This window comes from Symsagittifera roscoffensis, chromosome 2, assembly GCF_963678635.1.
Source record: "Symsagittifera roscoffensis chromosome 2, txSymRosc1.1, whole genome shotgun sequence".
Lineage (NCBI taxonomy): Eukaryota > Metazoa > Xenacoelomorpha > Acoela > Convolutidae > Symsagittifera > Symsagittifera roscoffensis.
Window position 1 is genome coordinate 11,117,402 of NC_087063.1, and position 25,916 is coordinate 11,143,317.

At 45.4% G+C, this 25,916-nt stretch overlaps 1 protein-coding gene across 1 annotated transcript; it reads right to left on the reverse strand.

Moving 5' to 3' along the window:
* Positions 1-15,423: 15,423 nt before the first annotated feature.
* On the reverse strand, positions 15,424-16,338 carry LOC134839685 (fibrinogen- and Ig-binding protein-like). The gene has a single exon (XM_063855307.1). The coding sequence runs from the start codon at positions 16,336-16,338 to the stop codon at positions 15,424-15,426; it is 915 nt and encodes a 304-aa protein (XP_063711377.1).
* Between the last annotated feature and the right edge of the window lie 9,578 nt (positions 16,339-25,916).

Below are 25,916 nucleotides of genomic sequence, written 5' to 3' on the forward strand. Positions count from 1 at the left end.
TTCTCGCGTAACACTCCGCCACTATTTGCACTTCACTCTTCTCCCTCTCCGTAATGTCTTCAAACCAAGTGACCAGATCTTCTTTTTGAAAGGACAGTATCCTGACGCATGATCGTCCATCGCAGGTGTGCTCTCCATTCCCACACGTCAAATCCAGACACGTCGAATCCAGACCCGGCTCCATCTTCCTTGCTGACCCAAGTTTATTCGTCTTTTCGCCTGACTCCTTCACCTGAGGTAAGATCAATTTGTGCACCACACTCAATGTTGCTAGATCCTCATCTTCCGTCGGTGCTAACCTTAACCGCTCTGTGGTTTCCTCGATCAGGCTCGCGTGGGGATGTGGACACCAGGAGGGCCTTAGTAACTTCCATAACACTCCCAGGTTCGTGATTAACAAGCCATTGCCATTACCCATCTTCAGTTCAACTCTTTTGCTCGAGCGCGGTATGCTCACCACCTCCGGCGTTTTCTCGAGAATCAAGCCCAGACTCGGTCTCTCTCTCTCCACTGCGTCTATTTCGACTATTTTCTCTGTCCAAAACTTCAGCAGCTCCGCCACCTCGTGGTTCCTGTGAGCACCTCCAGCCTCTGAGTCTAAGAAGGGATTGTAGGCTATCTCCATTACTCCAGACACGTACTGATATTCTCCTTTCTCATTGGGTCTCGAGTACTCCTCTGACGAGGCCAAGTTACGGTGTACATCGTGTTCCTCTTCGAACTTCTCGTTGTAAATTTCCGCACCTCGTCTAGCTTTCTGTGGCTCTCCAGGGATAGTCTGGAACCATCCTCCTTTTCTATCCCAGTACTCTGATATACGTTCAAGATGACTGTTGAGATTCTCCTTTCCACTAGTTTACTTCCGCTTGCTCTTTGGTGACATGCCAAGATGGTGCTATCAGTCATGATTGACATTATCCATCTCAAGAAACAGGTAGCATCTTTCCTCCTTGCTAGGCTCAAGCCTGAATTATCCCTGGCAACGTGTTGTATCAGTACTTGATACACTTCTAGATTCTTGCCTCCCAACTTCAGCCTGTCGTACGAGGTCAGTGTCTCCAACTCTATTCCCACCAGACTCCATGCGAACATTAGTTGTCCTGTGGTTCTAATGAAGGGATTCGCCATCAATGGCGATGCCGATGAGTATGTCCTCATCGCTTCTTCAAAATGATCCTTTAACAAGTTCTGCCACGTCCTCTTCAGTTGGCTCCCCAATTCTATTTTGTTAACCTCAGCCTTTTGCTGGGTGGCCCGATTGCGTCGCTTGCGTGCCACTCCACTGTCCAACTTCTTCAAGCAGTCCTCCATTTCTTTCAATGTCTCGAGGGCCACCCACCATGGCCGGGAGGTGTTCCTCATTTTATTCCTTTCAAGAGGATCATTCGTTATTTGCTTCCCAGTGGCCTGGTGCCCCTTTGAGACCCATTCCTTGCCGACATCCACTTCCCATGTCTGTCCGCTCGTTGAACCTCTTCTCACGTTCGTCTTCTGGGGCCTGAAGTCCTCCTCAGATGTCGAATTGGTGGGAACCTCCATTTCCTTTTCCACTTCGAGTGGTCTTCTGAGCTCAGTGTTGCTCTTGTAGTGCGCCGTCTTGCATCGTGCCAGAACCATGGGCGCCGTCTCTCTCCAATTTCTCTCAGAGACAGCATCCGCCGAAGGACTATTCAATCCCTCTGCCTCTCTTTTTCTCTTGCGAGACTTCACATCTCTGCTTGAGGGCATTGTCGTTATCATCACTGATTCGACCTCTTTCTCTCCATCCAACCCTTCCAACTCTTGCCTCCCCCCTGCTCGAGCCTTAAAGATATTAATACTTTTAATCATATTACTAGTCCCAACCTTATCCCCTTTTACACCTTCAACTATTTTATCTACAGTTTTTTGTTTCAGAGTAGAGCTGCCTTTACATTCATCGTCTCTGGTCGTCGATCGTGCCTTTCTTAGCTCGACCAGCTTGCTTAGCAGTTCCTTTCTCGCCTTCTCATCCAGACCTGTTCCCATCAGAAGCGGTTCTCCGAATTTCACCACTGTGTCCCACAGTTCATCCTTGAATTTGTCTAGCGTAGTCTCGCTGTTCACTTTTTGATTGAACTCTCTCAAGAATTCTCGCCAAGCGTCCTCATCCAGAGCCCCTAGGAACATGTCCTTATTTCCCTCGAACGTATTCTTTTCCCTTTCTTCCGCACTCAAGAGTATCATTCCCCTATTGGAAGTCTCACTCGTCAGTGGCAACTCTACTTTTTTACGGGGAGACGGGGTCAGAGGTGGAGTGGCGGTATCTGCCCAATTCTCTTCGCTCAGATCTTTCAACAGCTCTTGAGAGGTGAACTCCTCCCCCAATGGCCTTGGTTCTGGCGTATTTCCGGCTTCCATGTCCTCTCCGGCTTCGCTGAGGGTCTCGTCCATACTTTCCTCTCCTGATTCGACTCTTCTTCTCTCAAGAATCCTCTTGAACCTATCTTCCACAGGGCCGCTCCTCTTGTCTCCAGGGGTGCCCACCGACAGGGGTGATGGCGTCGCTGGGTCCAATTTCTTATACTCCGTCAGGGCCAAGTACAGCGGACCTGCTGCGTCCAGCTCTCTTCCCTCTTGTCTCATCTCCACCTGCTCCAGCCCGTAGGGTGCCCGGTACTCTCTTGTTGCGAACTTCATGTCGTCCTTTAATGCAATATGCCCCTGGTTCACGATCATCCTGCCATCGTCCCACACCGGCAGCATGTTCTCAAATCCCCCCTGCTCAAGCGTTCTCAAGACCTCTCGCACCTCAAACTTTGGGGGCAGCGAGCCTCTCATCTTCTTTGCTTGAGTCGTCCACGAGTTTATCTTCGCCTCACTAGTGTGGAAATAAACTGCTGCAGTGTAGCCAATGAACAGGGGTCCCAGCCGTCAGTGAAGCCCTTCTGCAGTTCCTCTGCTGCCGCCCTCGCGAATATGGATGGGACCACTAGGGGACTGTTCATTCCTAGGGTCATTCTCCTGACTGTTGGGAACTCGGGGATGGTGGTTGGCAAGATTTCCTTTTCCATTATTGCCTCTAGCTCCCTTTTGACCAGTTCAAAGCTATTCTTCCAAGCGGGAATCCTCAAGATCTCCTGTCCACCCGCTGTCAGATGGTTCAAATTCCAGAACTTGGGATACGTTTCGATGGGGCCCTCACGTTTGCCTCCCATTCTACACTGCAGTTGTCCTCGAAAGTTATACACCATCAGTTCTGCATCTTTCACCTTTCCGAAAAGCACTGTATTGCTCATCCGTGCCCTCAGCACCTCTTGCTGACACCAATTGAGCGCCGTCCCATCCAGCACACTTATGAGGCTCAAGTGCGTCACGGAGTTACGATGCGCCGTCACTAGAGGATCTGGGAATGCATATGTCACAGCTGGTCCATAAATGCAGGTTACGACCTCCTCTAGACCCCGGAGTATCCCCATCGGGTCCGACCTCATCGCCAGGCACAGATCAGTTAACAAAGGCATGCCACCATTCACCTTCCTCCACTCCTCTCTCGTCTTTGGATTCTTCTCTTCACCAGTCATGTATCGATTCTGCATCATGAGGTATTGCACTAGCAGCGTCTTCAGCCCTGCTGCACACTTATAGGAATAAGTGTCGATGCTCGAGTGGACTTTCCCCATCGACAGGGGCTCCCCATACTTTATCAGTCGATGAAATGACACCAGTTCACCATGGGTTAGGAGCACCAGTGCCAGATACCCGTCAATCCGGAGTGTTTCCACACCTCGACTGAACATGTACGCTGGACCCATGTTGAACAAGTATCTGGGGTAAACCAGGTACAAAGCCAACAGCAGGCTGATGGGCATGCTCAATGTTTCCTGCACAAAGGCTCCAAAGATGGTCGCCTTTGTACCGAACATTTCAGCCATGAACTCTTTCCCCCAACAAGAACTCAAGAACTTGAGATTCTCGTGTTAACTTTTAGTCCTCAGCTCGCCCTTCGCGTGCTCCCTCCAGAATCCTCCGATTGTTACCTCGTTTGCAGCTGAGACAAACTTAGTCACTGTCATCTCTCTTACCTCGGCCACTTCTAGTTGCTTCTCAAGAAAACTCCAGACTTGCTTCACGAGAGGTGGCGCATTCTCTTTCGTTTTGTCTGTGGCGTTCTCCAGCCTTGGTGTCAGAAATGGCCAGCAGCCGCTCTCTTGCGTCAGTCGATACGCCATCGATTCTAGTTGCTTCTCTTTTGCGGCCACATTTTTTCTCTCATTGCTCGGGCCTCTAGACTTACTGGTGGAACTCGTGATTGCCACCTCCATACTCCGAAACCACAAGCTGGCCGTCAAGTGATTTATCACTGGGTGATCGTCCCCGATGACTGGACTGAACTTAAGTTGTCTGGCGAAGTTTGATATCTCTAGCAAGAGGACCTCGTCCAATACAATGAGGATGTCTGCTAATCCGTAGAAACCCCTCAACGCATGAGACGCGTCCGCCCATGCCGCTGCCAATTCCGACTTGCGGAGCCTCAGGTTCGTTGGTTCCAGCTCTCGATTGGGAGCTGCCATTAGAATCCGCCATTCATTTCCTTCGGCTATCAGGATCAAGACCGCGTATACGAATTGCAGGGCGGGTGGCATATTCGCGTACCCAGGAGACGTAGTGAACACTACCTTCGTCTTGGATCCAAATCGCGAGGCGACGTTCTCTTGCACCTCATTCATTGCTGCAAACAACGCCTGGATTGCTTCCCAAATTCTTCTCGGTGATGGTTCGTCGCCCTTGAGCTGCTCAAAACTCAGTCGCGTGCAAGTGATCATTCATCCCCGCAAACAGTAGTAGCTCGGGCTCGCAAGGCATCTCTGATTTTATTGCCACCACCAGGGTCAACATCTGGTTCAGCTCAGCTCCTGGCAATGAGTATATTAGAGTCTCTGGCCAGAACAACTTGGGAGACGTTCCTTCGAAGTCCGATCCCGCCACGATGACCACCCTCGCAGCAGCTGGATCTGCTCTATCATAAACTGCCAGGGTTTTGGCCAACTGGGTGCTCCCACAGGGTTTCCCGTATCTAGGATCATCCGCCAACCTCGTGCCTTCATAGGCGGCATCTGGCAGCTCCATTTCCCTTGGGTTCAACAGTTTATCCACCACCCTCAACTGCGCCGGAGTTGCCAATCTGATCCTGGCAACGCTTGTTCGATGTTTGGGGAGTCCCGGACTTCCCAGCAATTTTAGAGGCCTGTAATTGATGGGTCCCATGATCGACTTCGTGGGAATCCCGGTCAGGTCCGCAGTCTCCATCACTTTCGCTCTCGAGAAATGCGTCTCATGAGCCTTCAACCAGTCCACGCATTGATGTCTACTCAAGTCCTCGTCCTCGACACTCGTTCAAGACCCAGAGTTTCCGCTAACTCTCGTCTGCATTCCAGGTCTTCCAAGTCCAACCCTCTCACTTTCTCTGCATATCTCAACCAAGTGGTCTCCACTGGTCTCTCCACCCGCTTACTCTCCGCCAATACCACTGAGGACACTACCGAGCTCTGGGGCGTTGATGACGTCACCTCCTCAGCCTCCATTGTTGCGGCACCTGACAATCTGGTCTGATTGCTTCTTGAGCTGTCTCTAGAATCGACCCTTGGTCCCAGCTGACTAGACAAAGCGCCCGAGGCAACGAATGGTGGATTTGGAGGTGGTCCGAATGTGAATTGGGCAGTCTCCAACAGCTCCGCCTCTAGCGCGTTTATGTGCCTTTGAAAGACATCATTTAACCATTCCACTTCCCTCGGTCTGTCAAAGTGGATTCCATCTGCGGAAGTATCATCAGGGAATCCAGCCTGCTCCATCTGCTCAGCCACATCCAGCAACCCAACTGGGAGAACGCTCCTTTGGTGAATTTGTCTGATCACTTCGTCTAGGTTCCACCTTCACGTTCATCTCCATGGCGTGCTGGTCGGACTTCCTGTTGAAGGGGACGGTACATACTGTGAGCAGCACAGGATCCATTTGAATCCTCAACTCCTCAAGGATGCAGCTCATCTTGTCGTGCAGTCTCGTCACTTTCCTTGCCTCTCCTCTTGACACGTCAATCGTCCCGATCATCAGAGTCACCGTGTATACTCTCGCCATCCCTAGCATCTCAAGTGTCGCCAACATTTGTGGCATGGCAGCTCCAGCGAAACTCAAGACCCCCGTCTGCCAGTGCGATTGAATCCGGGTTAGCACCCGCAACAGGCTGTCCCCTATAATTAGGTGGACTGCGCCTTCTGGTTTACGAGGTGGTGAAAGGTACTCCACCCAGGCTGCATCATGGAAGCAGTCCCTCCTGGCCCTTTGTGCTGAGCTCCAATCCAGGCGATTGCGCCTGTGGTACCTGCTCTCTGTATTGTTCTTGTAGCTTGAGATCATCACACTCCTGATCGGTTGCTCCCTCCACGTCGAGGGAAGCTCCGCCCTTGCCGAACTCTCACGACTTCTCAGCTGTAGTCTCTCGTTCAGTTCCTTCAGACGCGATGAGCTGCCGCTCACCTGACTGCCGCTCGGGGTTGAGGCCGGGGTATATCCTGGCAGTGCAACATCCATCAGTGGGCGTATAGGTTGTGTCTCTAGGCCGCGTAGGGAGGAAGTTGACTCAGTCGGTATCCACACCTCCAACCCCTCACTCATGTGTTATCGAGCCGCGCGGTCAAGATTAAACCGTCCCCTTGCCCTGGGAGCTTCGTCCACCTCCATCCGTGACTCTGGCCTCGAGCTGGTGACCACTCGCTCTTTTGGCCTGACTCCCTTTTGCATATCGAGCTCACGTTGTCGTTGCTGGATTCTCTCCATCTCCGACTTTAGTTGTTCACAATTTGCGGCATTCTCCCGCACCCTTAGTTCCTGCTGATGTTCGACCCTCAGCTTCTCAAGCATTCTCAGTGTTTGGTCCCGTTCGCTGAGCCTGGTCTCTATCAAGCTTTGCTTGATCCCGATCAAGGTTCGCCTTGTTCCTCTCCCTCTGTGTCTTCTCGAGTTCTTTCTTCAGAACACTGAGGTCCGGATACGCCTCTTCTGTCTGTTGTGCTCGCGTCATCGATGGCGTCTTACTCGTGCTTTGGCCTGCCGATCTTGCTGATGGCCTAGTTGGCAGTAGAAATTCCCCGGCGCCATACTCGGTGCTATTGCCCAAGCCAGGGTTCCTCGCCAAGTCGAAGCCCCTTACTCCTCCATCCACATTCCATGACAACCACCTGGTTTGCTCCTGGTTGGATATTCCCTCGGTGGTGTAGCCGACCATCAAGACAATTTCAGTTGCAGACTCCCTGCATTCACCCTGTTCTTCTAACTGAAGGATGGCGTTCAGCATCACCGCCATTCTCTCATCCACTTGGGTGTAATCCAGGTCCCTCAGGCGTCTGTATAGCTCATCAAATGTGGGCTTGTTCAGGGCCGCGGGCATGGACTTCCAGAACCTATCTGCCATCTCTGTGATTTATGGATGTCTTCAAGTATTAATTCACTCAAGAGTTACCTTACCAACTCAAGAACTACCTTACCGACTCAAGAATTACCTTACCGACTCAAGAATTGCCGTATCGACTTGAATACTTCAGAAATATCTTTTTACAAATATCTTCTGCAAGTGTTGATTATCGCGAGTTCGATCAAGACCTTTTTTTCTATCTTCCACTTGAGTATGGTTGAATTGTCAACTTTGTTTATCAAACTGATCTGAAAATAAAATCCATATTAAGACTAATGTGTCGTGTTCCTAACCTAAAAACCCTCTTTCTACCAGTATGGTTAAAACCTTATCATTTTCATTTCTTTTAAAGCAATTCAATTGGAAATTCTCTAAGAGCATGCAGATTCATTTTATGTTTTAGCACCGTCAATTTTCTAAAATTCAATTGTCATGCCAATCGCGTTTTAAGATCCTTTTACCTGTGCCATACCCCAGTACCCGACTTGAGATCCCTTCATGTCCTACTCGAGACCCCCATGTACCCAACTCAGGCGATGCTCAAGTAGTCTTTCTTGTGCAGATGTACTATTATCTCTGTTTCTGCAAAGACCACGTGCAGGATAGCATATAGTTCCTTTGGGCTCAGCTCGCCTCTGTTTGGGTCATAGACCGGCATTGAGACCTCCGTTATCCTTCTTTCAATCATGAAGTCTCGTAGTCTGGTTAGTGCCAACATCACGTGTTCAGGGTCGATTGTATTCCTTTCATTGATTCTCGTCACTAGAAAGCACAGGTACTTGCCTGGGACTTGCGCTACTGATGGGGGAAGTGCCGCCATTCCTCCCAGCCCCGGTCTCTGCCTGAATAGAAACTCCACGTTCTGGTACTCTCTCTTGAAGTCAGCCTCCAGTCTCGACTTGAAGCTCATGTCCGCCGTGATACAGATCGCGCTAGTCCTGTTTGACAGGATGAAGTCGCTATCCGTTATCATGATGTTTTCCGAGTACTCATTGGGTATTTCAAATTTCGTTTTGAAATTCCGACCTATGTTAGGCTCTGGCTCTTCCTCATCCAGTTCCAATTCGTTTGTTTCTCTCACTTCCTTGAGTTTCTTTATCATCAAATTTTCGGTGTGGGTAAGTCCTACCCACACTCCCCGGACAAAAAAATTTATCGACGTCCCCGTCGATGATGTCGGGTCTGAATTGTCCGTCGGAAAGTCAAGCGGCCTGTCTGTTGCCGTCCAGCCGAAGAGAGGGTCCTCTGTTTTCTTATGTCTTTTCGATGACACGTCGACTTGTTGAATGCTTTGTCCTTCGTAGTTCTCGTCCTTGACATCGCGCATCCATTCTAGTATCCTCAAGTTCGTGTTCTCTCTTCTCTATTTCGCTCTGTTCTAGGTCCGTCTCCAATTCCGGTGTCGAGTAGTCTTCCTGCGGATAATGTCCACCATCATCAATAACCTGCCTTTCCTCTTCGGCTTCTAGTTCTCCTGCACTCAGTAATTCCTCGCCCAATTTGTCTGGCTGTATCTTATCAATCAAAAAGTCATCTCCGTACCTGTTGTACCTCATGCCTGTCCGTTTACGATTGCCAGACCTGGTTCCCGGTGGTATTGGTCGATCTGGCTCCATCCACTTGGGCACCTCATTTTGCTCCGGGTCGTTCCAGTCTTCCTCTACAAACGATCCTGCTTCAGAGTCCACCTCTATCTTTTCATTGTCGTCCAAACTCAAGTTCTCATTGCCATCATTTTTCTCTCTGGTGCCTTTTTCATTCACTTCACACGCTGGCTCTACCACCAGGTACTCGAGACCCTCCATGTCCTTCGGTATGCACCACTCCTCTGGGGACGGGACGTGAGGCTTTAGATTTTCATAATGTGCTGCTCGCCCAGTACTCAAGCGGTAGAACCGTCCTTGTTGATGTACTTCCGTTATCATGAATGGTCCCCTCCACTTCTTGAGTAGTTTCTTTGTTCCCTTGGGCGGTATGACATTTTGGAAGACCCACACGTACTGGCCCACCTCATATGGCTTTGCCTCTAATATTTTTTCATCATATTTCTTGCGTTGTCTCATTTGCGCTTGCGCCGTGTTCCTCCTGCATAGTTCGTTTTGCTCCTGCTGTCTCCTGATCGCTTCTTTCACGTATGCCTGAGACGACGTCCTTTTCCCTTCGTATTCCGGGTAAAAGAATGTCAGGGGCATTGCTCTCTCCCTGCCCGTCAACATCATGAAAGGACTGATGCCCGTCGTTGAATGCTGTGTACTGTTGTAGGCCCCTACTACTTGCGGCAGGTATTTATCCCAGTCCGTCATGTATCTTGAGCAGTACACCCTCAACATATTGACCAATGTTCTGTTCTGTCTCTCTACCAGCCCGTTGGTCTGTGGATGGTAGGTTGTCGAGTGTGCTTGAGCAATGTGCGATCTCCTCATTAATTCTTTTGTCAAGTCCCCCACAAAAGCTTTACCGTTGTCCGACTGGAAAGTCATTGGACAAGCATACCGCGATATCCAATGCGTTATCAGGTGATCACATGTCTCCTCCGCTGAGGCTGTCTGACACGGAACCGCTTCCGCCAACTTTGTGAAGTGATCTATTATAACCAGTATCTGGTTATATCCCGACTCCGTCATGCAGATTTTTTGGGGGTCCATCTGCACCACTTCGTTGAACTCTGAGCTCTCAACGGACTTAAGTGGGAACTTCATCTTCCTTGGGTCTTTTACCTGGAGGCATGCCAGGCAGACATTCACCCATCTCTCGCAAGCTTTCCTCAGTCCTGGCCAATCAAACCTGTGAAGTATCCTTTGTTGCACTTTGTCTATCCCTTGGTGCCCCATCTGGTCGTGCGATCTGAAAAGCACCTCTGTCTGATACAACTGTGGTAGTATGATGAGGTTGTGCTTGTGTAATATCTTCTCCTCATCTCTCCTCTTGCACGCTACCACCCCGTCAGCTGTGTGATAGAGTAAGTCTTTCTTTTCCTTGTAGAACTGGCTGAAGATCTTGTAGCTGTCTTCTTCGAGTTCCCCTTTCTCCTTGACCCCCGTCTTGATCCATTTGGAGAGGTTACTTGTCATCTTGTCATTCTTTTGGGCTCTTATTAGGTCCGACAGCCTATATCTCGCTTTGACATGTTCCTTTAGTGCCATGATCTGTCCATTCATTTCCCCAGGGTTGTGAATGTCATCACTCAGCTTCACGCATACTATCCTCTTCACAATTTTCATATCATCTTCTGGCACCATGTTCGTTCTGAAATTTGAGTTGCATGATAGTTCTCTGAATGGTTTCCTCGAAACCGCAATTCTCTCAAGTTCTTTACCACCTCGTATCTCTTGTACGTCCAGATTATACGTTCCTGAAGATGGATCTGTCTGTAATTCCCTGTCGTGGTGTCTTATCTTCTCTTCCGCCAATATCATGCACAGACTATCTTGGTTTTCGCTGCTCTCATCCGAGTCCTCATCCCATTCTTCACGCTCCCCGGACAATTTTCCTTCTCCGGTTTCTTCTTCTTCCGTGGATATGGACCACTCCCCGGACTCTTGACCTAGTCCCAGGTGTTCAGCTTCTTCTTTGAACGCCGCTTTCTTTTTCCGAACCTTGGTCTGCTCCAGAATGCTTTCAGGGATTTTGTCAACTAGTGACCGCACAACATCTTTGCTATCAGTGACGCTTCCTCTTGAAGGGTCTGTATTGTTCACTGTTTCTTTTCTCCGCAGTATCGTGACTTCTGGTTCCTCTTGACCATTCTCTTGAATCACGGGCTTATCATCTGATAGTTTCTCGAGTAACCTCATCAAGTCTTCATCTATTTGTGCATCTCCCACTTCTACCTGGTTAAGATCATAGCCTTTTGCCTTCAGCGTCTCCCTAACAATCTTCGACTTGAGTATTACTTCTATCGGAACCCCTCTGTTTTTCTTCAAGATTGTCTTTTCCGGAGGTTCTTTTGGTAATTCGGGGTGATCTTCAATCGGTTTGCCTGATTTATCCAGCCATCTCGTGACGTGAGTGGAAGACTGTCGTACGTTTCCTTGTCCATGAAGGAGAAGCCATCCTTGATTTCAGGTCTTTCCGCCTCCCTTTGTTCTTGTCTCTCGTAGAACTCCGTCTTCTTACTCAAGCTGTCGGCGTTTTGATGTTTGTCTCGTGTTCTATGCTCAATTATCATATTGTACCCATCCAGGCGAACTATCCATCTCCCAATGTAACTTTGATCCATCGAGTACGTCTTCAGCCAGCTTAGTGCTCTGTTGTCGACTCTCAGCTTGAATTGCTTGCTGCCTAAGTACGCTCTATATTTCTCGACAAAGGTGACCCCCGCGAACATCTCTGCCTTCGGTGCCCCGTATTTCATTTCCGTATCGCTTAAGACTTTGCTCCCGTATGCTATTGGTCTCAAGACTGTTTTCCCGTTCCATTCCTGTTCCTGATGGAGAATTCCAGAAATCGCAACTACCGACGCAACCGTGTCCAGCACGTACATCCCTTTCTCCGTCGGCATACCTAGTACTGGTGCCTCACATAGCTCTTTCTTTATTCTCTGGAATGACTCTTCTGCCGCGTTGTTCCACGTGAACTTCTTGCCCTTATGTCTCATCAATTGTTGCATCGGGTATACCTTGCCCGCATAGCCTTTGATGAACTCTCTATAGTAGTTAGCGAAACCCAGGAAGCTCATCAACTGGTGTTCCGTCTTCGGCGATTTCCAAGTTAGGACTGCTTCCACGGCGTCTGGATCAGGTCTGATGCCGTGCCTGTCCACCATCCTGCCCAAGTATTTTATCGAGTCCTTAAGTATCTCGCACTTTGATGGTTTACACTTTAGCCCCGACCTTTTCATGCATGCAAACACCTCATCAAGTCTCTCAATGTCTTCTAGTGTGGGCGTCGCTATTACCACGTCATCCACAAAGCACATTACCAGATTGCCGTACTTCTTCGTCACCCCTATTAGTGCGTGTGCCATCAGTCGCTGAAATGTTGCGGTGGCATTGCAAAGACCAAACGGCATCCGTTTCCACTGAAATAGACCCAAATCGCAGGCGAACCCTGTCTTGTCCCTGTCCTGCTTCCTCAGCGGTACCTGCCAGAAGGCCGAACCTAAATCAAGAGCAGTAAAGAACTTTGCATCACCTAACTTCGAGAGGCTCTCATCAATTCTAGGTATGGGATAGGCATCCTTCACCGTGACGGAGTTCAGGTATCGAAAGTCACAACAAAACCTCAATTGGTCGCCTTTTTTTTTGGCCATCACTACTCCACATGCCCACGGTGATTTGGATGGTTCTATCATGTCATACTCTAGTAACGTTTCGATCTCTTTTCTACACGCATCCGATTTGTGTGGGGTCATGCGCCTCGCCCCCTCCCTGTGCGGTACTGCATTCTCCTCAAGTTCTATTTCATGCAAAACGAAATTACAATAACTGATGTCCGCTTTATGCCTCGAAAAAACTTCTTCGTTACGTCCTTGATGGCTTCGAGCTGTTCGTCTGTCATTTTGCCCCTCAAGTTTTCAATCTCCGGCAGAACCGGTTTATCAATTTGCATTTCATCTAGTGTGGGCCGCTCTGGAAAGTTCGAACAGCTCGACAGCCCATCGTCCGTCTCTGACTTAAGTGATTTAACAAGACCCGATGAACCTTTTATTTTCTGTAATCGTCTCAAGATACAAATTTTGTCCCTATGATTAGGACAATCAACAACTTCATTTTGTTTTGAATTCTCAATCATTTCATATCGAGTTTTGACCGGTAAAGCATATCCCAGCTTCCTCCCTCTCTGTATCGTGATCGGTATATCAAGGGTATTCAACAAGACACTGACGCAGAGGCCGCTCTTCGTTATCGAGAAGGATCTTCCTAAAACAGCAGCACTTTGACTATTAGGGTTCGGAACTATGCACACTTGCTTTTTGTCACTTAGTTCATTGTAATTTTTTATCCGCAAGCTTACGATTGCTGCTTCATTCGCTTTTAGCCTCACCCTCCTACTCAAGAATACCGGTGCTTTATTCTCATTCGCTATTATTAAATATACCGGTTTTATTGCGTACCTCCTATCCGGGTTTCTTATCCTGAACATCGCATTGTTTAAATCAATCGTTCCGTCAAAGTTCCTGCTTAAGTCCCTGCCTAAAATGAATTGGTCAGACTCGTCCAGGTTTTCTACTACAAGAAAGCTCATCCACAGATTGCGTTCCCCCAGGTTCAGGGCTATTATTGGTGTCCTGCCTAGCACTTGCAGCGCCCCTTTGTTGGCTGCTGACAACCGTATTCTTGAGTCTATCAAGTCATCTTTGTCGAAGCCCATTCGCTCCCAAGTTTCGATTGGTATTACACTCAAGACCGCTCCAGTATCGAGTAACCCACGCAAGTGAGTCTTTTTGCCATTTATGTCGAGCACGTGTGCTGACATGTCTGCCTCTGTCCCTATGTGCATTGCATCTTCCTCCAGCATGGCAGAGTGTCCAATCGACCTCACTTTTAATTCTTCTTTTCCTACGTAGATCTGCCCTACTAGATCTTCATCGCAGGTTATCATTGTTTTCGTATAGATGTTTATTCCGTCTATATTTAGCATCACCTCATGCGGACCATAAGCTTCCGTGTATCTGTTATCAATTCGGACTGACTTGCTACCCCCTCTTGTGAGTAGCGCTCGTACTGCTCTAGAAGTCGTTTGTGGACTTATACCATTCAAGTAGTCAGCGTACACATCAATGTGCATTATTGTCTGGTCGCTCGGTTCGCTCAAGTTTCTGGTTACCTCATGGCCGCCCACGGTGATTATCGACATTATTCTAGCCCCGATTTTCGTTATGCCGAATGGTTTTCCCGTCACCATTTTCACGGTGTTGCAATTTCCGCTCTTTGTCGACCCCGCTACAGCCTCTGATGTTGACTTCGAGCACGCCAATGCCTCATTGAATTTCTGTCTATCGATTTCCTGTTTTAGTCGTTGTTCTCTTTCTTTTGCCGCCAGATCCTGCTTCACCTTGTCGATAGCTTCCGCCGCCGCTTTCTCATAATTTATCTCGAGAGTGTTCCCGGCCGTGGCTTCTAATGCACTATTAATTTGCGTTACAGCTTTCACTGTTTTCGTTGGCAGTTCCGTGCTCGGTGCTCCTAAGTTTTTCGATTCAAACTCATTTTGTCTATTCCGTTGAGTCTACACCGCTGCTAGTGCTAATTTATGTTTGTGGTGGCTCTGGTCCTTGACGGCCTCCCAAAACAAGGAACAATCCATTCTGAAGTGCCCTTCCTGATTGTAGAAGAAGCATCTTGCACCTATCTTGATGATTAAGCCACTATAGTATTCGTGTTCCTCCATCTGGCTCATGTCTTCCTCATCTGGTGCGTAACCCAGACTCTTCATGCCCTGTTTATATGTTGTGCAGTCAGCCACGTGATGATCAGCTGACCCGCAGTTCGCGCATGATCTGCCTTTGTCCATGTCATCTCTAGGCTTGTACCATGAGGACCTTTGAGGTTGGCTCCCCCCTTGAGTATTCCTGTTATCCGTATATGAGTATTTCTTGGGTTTCATTAGCATGTACTCTCTCGACTTCTGTCTCATCTCTTCTGGGGTCGGTGCGCTATCTTTCGACAATGTGTAGTTTGTTGCTAACATTGTTCTCAAGTCATCACTCTTTACCCCATCAATGAACTTCGAGGCGATGCTAAAGTTTCTTCTGTGTGTCGACTCTTCAGGGTCACTCCTTCTTCTCAAGCTCTCAAGGTCATCTAGGAACCGATCAATCGATTCATCGTCGCTTTGCCTTCTCTTTTCAAATCGCATCATCGCTTGGTGACCCTTCATGCCCGACCCAAATCGATTCAACAATATTTCGAAAATTTTATCTGCGGTGTCGCGTTCTTCTTCTTTCTTTGCAACCACGCATTTCAATGCCCTGCCTTCTAGGTTGCTGAGTATCGCTGTGCATGCTTATCTTTCATCATTCAAATTGTCCTGTTCTAAATGTAATCTCATAACTTCTACCCAAGTGTCAATGCATCCATCCGAATCGTCCTTGAATTCTTTCGGTTTTTTGAATGTTTTCCTGGACTTGCCCCCTCCTCTATCACTCGAGTCAGTGTTCTCGTGGCGAAGGATTCTAGAGTCCTGTTCATCATCTCCCAAGTGCTTGCCCACGTCATGGCGTCTGGACCAGGGTTGCTGTGAGCTGTGGAGTCCCCTGGACCATTCGTTGTATTAGCTGTCCCATTCTTCATAATTAATGTGGCAGCTACTGGTGCTGTGTTCACCGCCCGGGTGAAAGGCAACGGTGTCGATTGCTGTTTGTTCCCTTGTGGTTCCAAGAAGTCAACTCTGTTGCCTTGCGAGCGATCCGCTGCTGGCCTGTCTTGTGACGTAGAGTTTCTCAAGATTGCATCCAATTTCGCCTGTATTGCACATGAAATTTCAGCCTGGGTCCTGCTCATTGCTTCCATCCTCGTTTCCAGACTCCCCAACTGGTTGTTGACATCATCATATCGGTTTTTCATTTGTTGCAGATCTTTTTTGATGTTCTTCTCTCGTTCTTCGTCAGTGGCATTTACCTTGTCTGACATCTGTTGAATCTTTTCTTCAGTTGCCCTGGCCAGGTTGAAATAGTTGTCCAGGTACTCGTGTTTATTGTATCTTAATTCTTTTCTTATTACTTCTCTATCCTCCTCGCTGTGCTTCAATTTCTTGTCGATCTGCTCTAGCTTTGCCATCAAACCGCCCAGCTCAAGAGAAGTTGTTTCATGGTCCACTGTTGCCCTGTTGTTGTCTGCTGTTTCCGTTCTGGCTTGTTCTTTGCTTTGGTCGGTGTCTGTCGTCTTCGTGAGAACTGTCCCAAATGTTCGTGCTCTTTCAGTTTTCGGTTCTTCAGCTGTGTTATCCCTCGACTTCATTCCGAACATCATCGCCAACTTTCCGTAGAAGACGTTTTCTTTACTTGAGAGTCATCTTTCACCGTTTCTGGCGTGTTGCCTGTTGTGTCTTCCAAAGCGTCTATCGGCGAGAACTCCATGGTTTTTGGATTTCGATCTTCCACATGAGGCATCGGTGTCGATTCCGTTGTTTTCTTTTCCACCTCATCTACGCTCTGGTCTGGTGTCTCTAGATCAATCTCAATCGCAGGCTCCGTCTGTTTTTCTTTAGCACCGTCTTTCGTCTTGTTTTCAGTACTACTCCTCGTGCTGACCATGCTAACTGAAAAGTTTTTGTTTGTTGCCTTTGGTTCCATTGGTTTTACTTTACGTAGTGTTGAGTTATACTTTGTTTTTGATTCAGTAGATCTTCTTTCTGCCACCGGTACCCTGCTTCGCCTCATTATTTTTATTTACAATTGTTCCTATTTACAGTATTACTATATACACAATTCTACTCTAAGAAGAAATTATTTTGTGAAAAAATTGTTAAAAGGTAATATGCAACGTGATAAAAACAATATTCCCAGTTCTCTTTCAAACCTTTCGAAAAACTTCCTTTATTTGTGGTTACTACCGTATTGGGTTCCGACTAGTCCTATTCTGTTTAATTCTGTTTTAACACTCTTATTGTAGCTTTGCCCCAAATTTTTATACCGTCCCAAGACCTCCAGTTACTGTCCCTACTCTTCTTTGTCCCGTCCCAGGCTTTCTTTCTACTGTCCCAAGACTGTTCGGTACTGTCCCAGTACTTTTTGTTAGTGTCCCAAGACCGTTCGGTACCGTCCCAGTACTTCTTGTTAGTGTCCCATGACCCCTGTCCCAAGAGTACTATCCCAAAACTACTGTCCCAAGACTGTCCCAGGAGTACTGTTCCAAGGGTAGTGTCCCAAGACTACTGTCCCAAGACTAGTGTCCCAAGGCTAGTGTCCCAAGACTACTGTCCCAAGACTACTGTCCCAAGACTACTGTCCCAAGACTAGTGTCCCAAGAGTACTGTCCCAAGGGTAGTGTCCCAAGACCACTGTCCCAAGACTACTGTCCCAAGACTACTGTACCAAGACCACTGTCTCAAGACTAGTGTCCCAAGACCACTGTCCCAAGACCACTATCCCAAGACCACTGTCCCAAGACCACTGTCCCAAGACTAGTGTCCCAAGACCACTGTCCCAAGACCACTATCCCAAGACTACTGTCCCAAGACCACTGTCCCAAGACTAGTGTCCCAAGACCACTGTCCCAAGACCACTATCCCAAGACCACTGTCCCAAGACCACTGTCCCAAGTTTAGTGTCCCAAGACCACTGTCCCAAGACCGTACCGTCCCAAGACTATACCGTCCCAAGACTTTACTGTCCCAAGACCGTACCGTCCCAAGGCTGTACTGTCCCAAGACTGTACCAAGACTGCTCTGGCCCAAGACTGTCCCAAGACTGCACTGTCCCAAGACTGTCCCCAGACTGCACTGTCCCAAGACTTCTTTGGTACTGTCCCAAGACTGTCAACAAGTGTCTGAGCGGTGGGACCTCTTTTTTCTTCGTTGTAGGGACTTCTTGATTCACTGTACCTTGTACCACCTCTCGAGCTCTAGTAAAAATTTTCCCAAAAAACCCTCTCTAAATGGCCAAATGTTGACCCCCCTGTAGTTATCTTTTTTTCGATGTTCCAAGCAACTTGAAACCAAAACTTGTACGCAGGTATCTTGTGATCACCTGTTCGTATTAAAACCAAACACAAATTCTTACCAAAATGCAAAAAAAATTAAACAAGAAAAAGTTATAAAAACAGAGAGATGAACCCACCTAAAATTCAAAGGTGACAGATGTCTACCTTCTATCGAAAAAAATGTTTGGTACCTAATTGCCACGCGTTTTCTTCCCCCTACTAACGATCTTATTGGGTATCACAAAAACTGTCTATGTTCGTTCCCCCCTACCGATCCGACCAGGGTACCTACCTTAACTCGATGTTAAATTTGGATATCCACCTACTATTACCAACGCGTGTGAATATCTAATGTAACTAAATCAACGATGTCGATTAATTAGTTACTCTAATTTCCTCTCTTTTTACAATTTTCAACCACCAACCTCTAACCTAACCAGCCCCCTTTCTAACCTCCCCCTCTTTAGCCCCCTTCTTAAATTAAATATACCTTAAGCGCCGGGTGCTAAACCTCTCTAGAGAAAACCGTAGACCTGTCTCCAGGCCTGCTTGTGTAAAAACGTTCCTCAAAACCGGGGGATTTCGCTTATCCAATTTTACACTTATCCCCTATAATGTAGTGTGGATTTTAACGATACCCGTTTTGACCAACTTGAGAACTCGAGAACAGCCAAATCTTCCTTGACCACTTTCCCACTCAGCTGGTCACCTCTTCCAGTCAAGACTCCTATTGGTTCAGCCCAAATCCTCCTGAACCGCTCTCCCAGTCGACTGGTCACCTCTTGCAGTCAAGTCTCCTAATGGTTCAGCCCAAATCCTCCGGAACCACCTTCCCACTCGGCTGGTCACCTCTTCCAGTCAAGTCTCCTAGTTGTCCAGCTAAGTTCCAAGCTATCTGAAAACCCTTGACAACGCCCCTCACTCGGGCACATTATTGAGGTTACTGGGTTAAATTGCTAGATTGATCGAAACGATCGAACTTGTAAAACAGTATGGGTATAATATTTAATTAATATAAAGGTTTGATCCAACTAATCTGGTGTCAAAGTCACTGTCTTTTTTCGTTTTATGGTTTCTGTTCCTTTTCCTATTCTTTTTTGGTTTTTGTTTCGCTTTTTGTCTTTTTTGCTCGTGTTTTTGTCCCCCTAGTCACCCCCCTTTACTCGGTTAGCTAAGCCTCGTTCGGAGAGCGTACCAGGAAGTTTTCTCGAGTTTTCTTAAAAAGCTATCACGGTACAAGCGGAAGGTTTGCACGTTCCCGCCGAACCGTACTACCGGTACTCTAGAATGGGCATGCAGCCCAAAGCTGTGTCAAGTGGGTTCGACTCCGTAGTCTTGATGTCGTAAAAACACCCAGGAGCGCCATAAAAACATATGTAACATTCGTCTACTTCGGTCACATATGAGGCTTAAGAAAAATAGGCCCTATAACCATTGGCTCAAGAGTCAGGGACACTATCTTTTGTGTTTTTCTACCTCAAAACGGTCGGAGCCAATTCGGTTCGCTTGCGACACGAAACTACGACCCGTTACAGCTTAAAGGCTACTACCAAAATATCCCCCCCACTCTAGAAATGAGAACGTCCCCATACTTAGGTCTCAAAATACCCAAAATACACGAACGCCGTTAAAAACCGGGTCGGAACAATCCGTTATGTTACTTTTTATTAGACAGAGGGACTTTGATCCATTTCAGATGGATCAACCTGAAACTCACCTTATCTCAACATAACAATCATAAAACACACTCAAGAAAACTAAATTTGGAACTCACATGTCGACACACTCGAGAATAGGGAGCAATTTAATTGATGAGCAACTCGAGAAATAAATATAATAACTTGAGTAGTTCAATACTAATCAGTTTTAATAACGGAAATAAATTTCGACTCTAGAATGAAAGTTTTAGTCTGAATCATTGGGACACTCCAGCTGTCCACCTTTCCACTGAAGGTTCACTCCGGTTCAGTTCAATTTTTGTTCGCTCTTGCAATTAATCTGTCTCCTATGTCAGATAGGACAGCTCTACTCTTGTTTTCTACGACGGAAATTGCGAATAGCAATTTCCCACTGTATTTATTCGACAACTTTCCCGCAATTGTAATTCGGTTGTTCTGATTTATTTCTTGTTATTTTCAGTTTCTGCGAGAAAACTGAGCATGACTGGCTCAATTCGAAAATTTGAAAAATTAAATTTCACTCCAAAATCAAGCATTTTCGTGTCCCTCAAGATCAAACTTCCAAATATGAGAGACTGGCACAATTGCTCGACGAAAAAATAAACAATTGACAAATTAGACGCCCATTATAGTTTTTACCTCCTGAAAAATTGCTTTAGCATGCCTAAACTCCTATATTTTTTGCGTACGAGCCCTTGTTTTTTTCAAAAAGATTTTTTTGGAACGCTACGATAAATTACTAAGAAATTCGTTATGCAAGGTCACTAACGTGAAAATGGATGATAACCAGTTTTTACAAGCAGTTCTCCCGGCAGCCAAAGATGGCTTGGGCGTTTCTTCCGCTCGTCTACTCGCTTTACTCGCTTTCTTAGCCTCAGCAGTAGGAGCAAAAGATGCCTTGAGCGAAATCTTTGGTTTGGCACATGTGGATGGAACCTATGATGATGCGCTTAAACGGTGGTTTGACCTTGGAAAAATTGAAATGGCTCCGGAAAATGAAATCCAAAAAAATTGGACGGAGCCAATTTTTGACAGCGAAATTGCAGACTTGATTTTACGACTCGAACCAACGGACGTAAAAAGGTTCAACGCGTTCCAGGGTAGAATTGGCTCCCAATGGTTGAACGTCAACCCGTGCAAAAATTTAAGGTTAAAACTGTCGAACCAACAACTCAGAATTGCGATAGGACTTCGATTAGGATCAAAAATATGCGAACGACATAAATGCGTGTGCGGAAAAGACGTTACCGAAGATAGTTGGCATGGTCTTTCTTGCCTCAAAAGTGCAGGGAGATTCTCTAGGCATTCAAACCTGAATGCCCTTATAAAGCAGAGTCTATCATCTACTCACATTCCGTCTGTTTTAGAACCACGACACCTCTACAGGACCGATCAGAAGCGACCAGACGGTTTGACGCTCGTTCCATGGGCTGATGGTAAGCAGCTCTTGTGGGATGTAACGGTAGTAGACTCCTTAGCTCCTTATAGGATTAATGCAGTGTCTGTTTGTAACCCTTGTACGGCTGCCGCTGAAGCGGAAGAGCGAAAAATTGACAAGTATAAAGAACATGTAAATGATGGATATCTTTTTCAACCGCTAGCTTTTGAAATTCAGGGCGCGGCTGGCCCCAGCACAGAAATGTTTTTGATTAAGCTTTGTAAGACCTAAGCATATGCACTGAGGAACCCAGAGCAGGCAACTTTTTAAAACAGAGAATCTCCCTGGCAATACAGATTGCGAACGCCGCTTGCGTACTCGGAACAATAAATGACAAAATAACTTTCGACGAAATTTTTTACTTGTAACACTTGTATATTATATTATCTCGTGTCGAGTTGCGTGTTCTTATTGAAGAAACGTAACCCGTATCGATTTTAATTGAAAAGGACTTAAACACTTGTCATCTTCTTTTATCATTATCACTTCCATATCTAAAAAATTCCAAGGATTTTGACTGGAATACATGATGAAGGGACTCATGACTGTAACCTCGGTTACTATGATACTTTTGACCTTCTGATTACCGTTTAATTACTATTCCTGTTGTATTTTGGACCTATGAATACGCACCTTTTCAACGGGCTTCTGGCCAACAGGCTACCATAAATTCGGCAATTTGCGGTTTGAAGAAATGATGCATTTTCACCTATGAAACTACTGAAATAATTTACAGCGAGATAATTGAGTACACGGAGGGTAGCCCACTGAACATACCATTATTCACTTTTTATGGAAATTTTCGACTTGATATTATATACCACGAAACGTATCAAAATTGTGAATCAGCAGTTGGTAATTCAAAAGTTTCAGCATATATTCATTGTATTGGCTGTCAGCGCAGTTGGTAACATGCAAAGTGAGTGAGCGTTGAGGTTCATGAGCAATAGTTACCGTTTGGGTGTTATATTAGTATCATGAGAAGATGAAGATCCACATACAAACTACCACTTTTTTAATACTTACTTTTTCAAAGTAGTTGTCCGTCATGGATTTCAGAATGATAAGATAGTAATGTTAATGTATTTAAGAAATTTAAAATGTTAATTCAAACGTTTTCGCACATTTTGTGCATCATCAGGATTAAAAGTTTTTACAATATTTACAAAACGATCAAAGATCTGAAAAATGAGAAACAAGTCTAAAAAGGGCTCTAAAACTTTTTAACCAATCAAATTTAAACAACTGTAATTACATAATAAATTACGTAATCATGAGTAACATTTCCCTGTAAATTTCGATTAGTAATTTTAATTAGTAAAATTAGATTTTTTAGTTTTTTGTTCTTCCAGGCTTATAAAATGTTAATGTAGTTATTGGTAAAAGCATCAAATTAGGTTACTCTAAAAATTATGTTAGTACAAAAAACACTTGCTGGGATTAGATTTCAAACCGTTGATTTCATTTTTTAGTTCTGATGCGGACGCAACTCCTTCAATTTTGTGATCCCTTTTTTCATCCGATGTATGTCAATCCCTTCTCGCTTCTTGATCAATTTTTTGTTCACTCGTTCAATGACCGCATTGGACAGGCTTATAGGTTCCCTGATGTAGCTCAACAGTGTATCTCGAGAGAAATAATTTAAACTTGCAAGCTCATTTTCTTTGTTTTTTTCCGGATGAAACCGTAGCTTGTTTCTCCGAAAGCATTTCATAACGTCGTCTTCTAGGATTTTTTTAAAGTCTCCGTTTGGGAGTGGAACTTCTAAAAAATGCAATGTATCAACAATGACGTCGGACTTCTGTTCATCCTCTGAGTTGAGTGCCCATTTCATATTATCGGAGAGCAGTTCCACTGTCTTGAAGGCAAATAACCCTCCAATTATAGCACCAGCAATTTGAAAAATACCAATAAAGGCTGGATGGCCGATTGAAGCGCCTAAGAAGGTACCTACACTTGCCATGCTCCAGCTAATGAGCGCAAATAGTAAGCACAGTACGAAGTTTTCCAGAGTTGCAGTTTTGAATTGTTCAAGTGAAATTTTTCTTGTGCTCCACCTGTAACAGTCACATAGTGAAAAAATTCCGAAGCCAGCAATTGCGCCTGTAGTCGATGCCGTAGCAGAGAATTGCAGACTTGGCACAGTCAAGCACTTCGCTACTTCAAATCGCCCAAATTGAGTTTGCATTGCCGTCATTAACTTTTCATTTCCGATGCTAGAAACAATTCTTGTGGCAATTTGATTCGCTCCTATCTTATCTGTCAGTTTTATCAGAAGGTCAGTATTTGGTAATTCTGACAGAAGCTTGTGAACAAAAAATTCAATACCGTAAAACTCCATCAGATCAACGCAAGATTCTGTGATATTTTTCATGCCTAGTGAAATTGAAAGGTGCTCGGTGATTTGATTGGCACCAATGCATTCGACTATTTTTTCTATCATTTCGCTGATTCCAAAACTGTTTGTCAAGATCACAACAAGACCTTTTTCGCCATACATACCTTGTGTTGCTTCAATAATTTTTTCTGCACCACCGAAAGGATCGATAGGAATATCTAAGTTGTTGAAATTTTGCTCGTAATAATCATAGCTGTGCATCGCTGGCGATATCATCAACATTATAAATGCTGTTATTTTTGATTGGAAAATTTTTAATACATTTTTTTCAGTGACGTCAGGGTCTTTGAATAGTTTTTCCCACTCATTTTTCTTAGATGTATATTTCTGCCAATCGATTATCTGTATTTTGTGTGTTTTTTTGTCATTAACGTGCTCTTTACGAAAGCAATCCTTGTGGTAGAAGTGTTCTGTTTTGAAGGGGTCGTATCTACAAGCTTGGCAAAAAGCAACTGGTTGATCTTCTAAATAAAGAGCGACTCGCTTTAGCTCTTCACACTGATCATAACCACATGTGAATGAGCACGCACTTTCGAACTTGTATTTCAAACCGTTTTCATCCAGAAAGTTGTTCTTAGTTTTTTCAATAAATATTTCTCGCTGCTGAAAATCTGCAAATTCAGATGAGGGATACTCGAATCCTGAATAAAACGTTTTAACTAGCTCCATGTATTTTTCGATTGAATGCCAGTTTTGGATTTTTGAGAGTTCCTTGTAGGGCAAAGTAGAAGCGTAATCCATTGGTGCTTGAATTACTCGTTCGATAACTTTTGAGTGTTTGGATATGTATTCAATGTTGGGATTTTTTTGAAGGCCGTGTATAAGTAAAAATTTTCCAACTGGTACGTAGTTTGACTTGTCGAAATCATTTTGTAGAGTCGAACATCTAGATTTTATCACTTTCTTGGCTGCTTCAATCTCCTCTGCATTACTTTTTTTGTCGAGCGTTAAGCATTTTAATCCAATTTGGTAGCAGACAGTTGGAAAGTGGCCAATTACTGATCTCACTATCGAAGATTGTTTGACACTCTCAATGCCATGACCAATGGATAGCATGGAAGGAACAATGTCCCAAGCAGATGCAAAGTGAAACATGTTTTCGGCATAGTTTCTCTTAGAAACAAATTCTGCAAATTCGTGGTTTCCGAGCATAGGCGCTCCGAAAGTTATATTGAGAACGTTTTTAGGTGAAATAACTAAGTTTGCTTTACGATGCAGGTATGTAATGAGCTCTACATGGACTAATGAAGAGACTGCGCCACCGAGAGAATGGCCGCATGTAAGTATTTGGTGTGCTTTGTGAGAAATGGCCAAATCGATGATTTCGCCAACTGGCACCTTCTCCATTCGTTCAAGGAAACCACTGTGAACTTTTCCTACGAAACTCTGGTGTGCCTTCAGACCAATTTTTGAGTCGGTTTCGATGTCTTTTTTTGTCGTTGTTCCTCTGAAAGCTACTATTAGTGTTTTTTCTTTTTGGCGTCTATGCTCCGAACCTAAGAATATACACAGCACTTGGTCGCCATATTTAACATTGGCAGCTATCAGACGCTCAATTGAATGATATACTTTTTTGGCATTTAGGTAATGTATTGGTTTGTACTGGTAGGCTGCATTTGAGCAAAATAATGCATTCTGAACAAGCTGCCTGTCTTCCCATTTTTCTCTGCCATCAGCCCACAGGTAGTGTCTACCTCGAATAAGTGGCGTGTTTTCAGGAGTAATTGGGTTTCTGTTGCTTGAGACCTCTGTTATGTCGTACAAAACTTGAGGGTGTCGGTCTTTATTGAATTTCAGTCGTATGTTCTCTAATATGTCCTCATCTATGTCAAATGATTTTGCATCGGAATCGATGTAATCCAGATGGACATGCACGAGTTGATTCATTCCAGTTAGACCTAAGGTAGGATACTATTTTTAGATCATAAATAAGTAGTCTTAAATATATCCCCGTTTGAAACGGTAGCAAAAAAACACTGTTCAATTTTAATGTCTTGGCGAAGAGTTTGGAGGCTGCTGAATTGAAAAATCCACAATGACCATTTTTTTAAAATTATATTTATCATTTGCTTTCTGTTGAAAAAACCCTAGCATTCATTTTGATGATTTTTTTTGCGCTGGAAGGACAGGTTAATCACTCTCCAGATCTCCAATTACTGTTCATGGGACGTTGATCAAATTCGCTCAATTCGAAAATGATCTTTTCACTTGGGACCTTTTTCCCGTGAACAGCTTTTCTTACGCTTTCTCAGACATGCTCATTTTCTTGAAAATTCAAATAAACTACTTCCTAGTTCATTTGAGGAAATAATTAATTTTTCAAACTCTTTCTTTGAATAAAAGTTGATTGTTTTTGTACTTTTGATTTAAGGTTGTTTTTTGTCGGCCCTCC

Bases quoted from the DNA above. Each gene is read 5' to 3' on its own strand.
- LOC134839685 (XM_063855307.1), bottom strand. From the start codon at position 16,338: ATGATGTTCGGAATGAAGTCGAGGGATAACACAGCTGAAGAACCGAAA.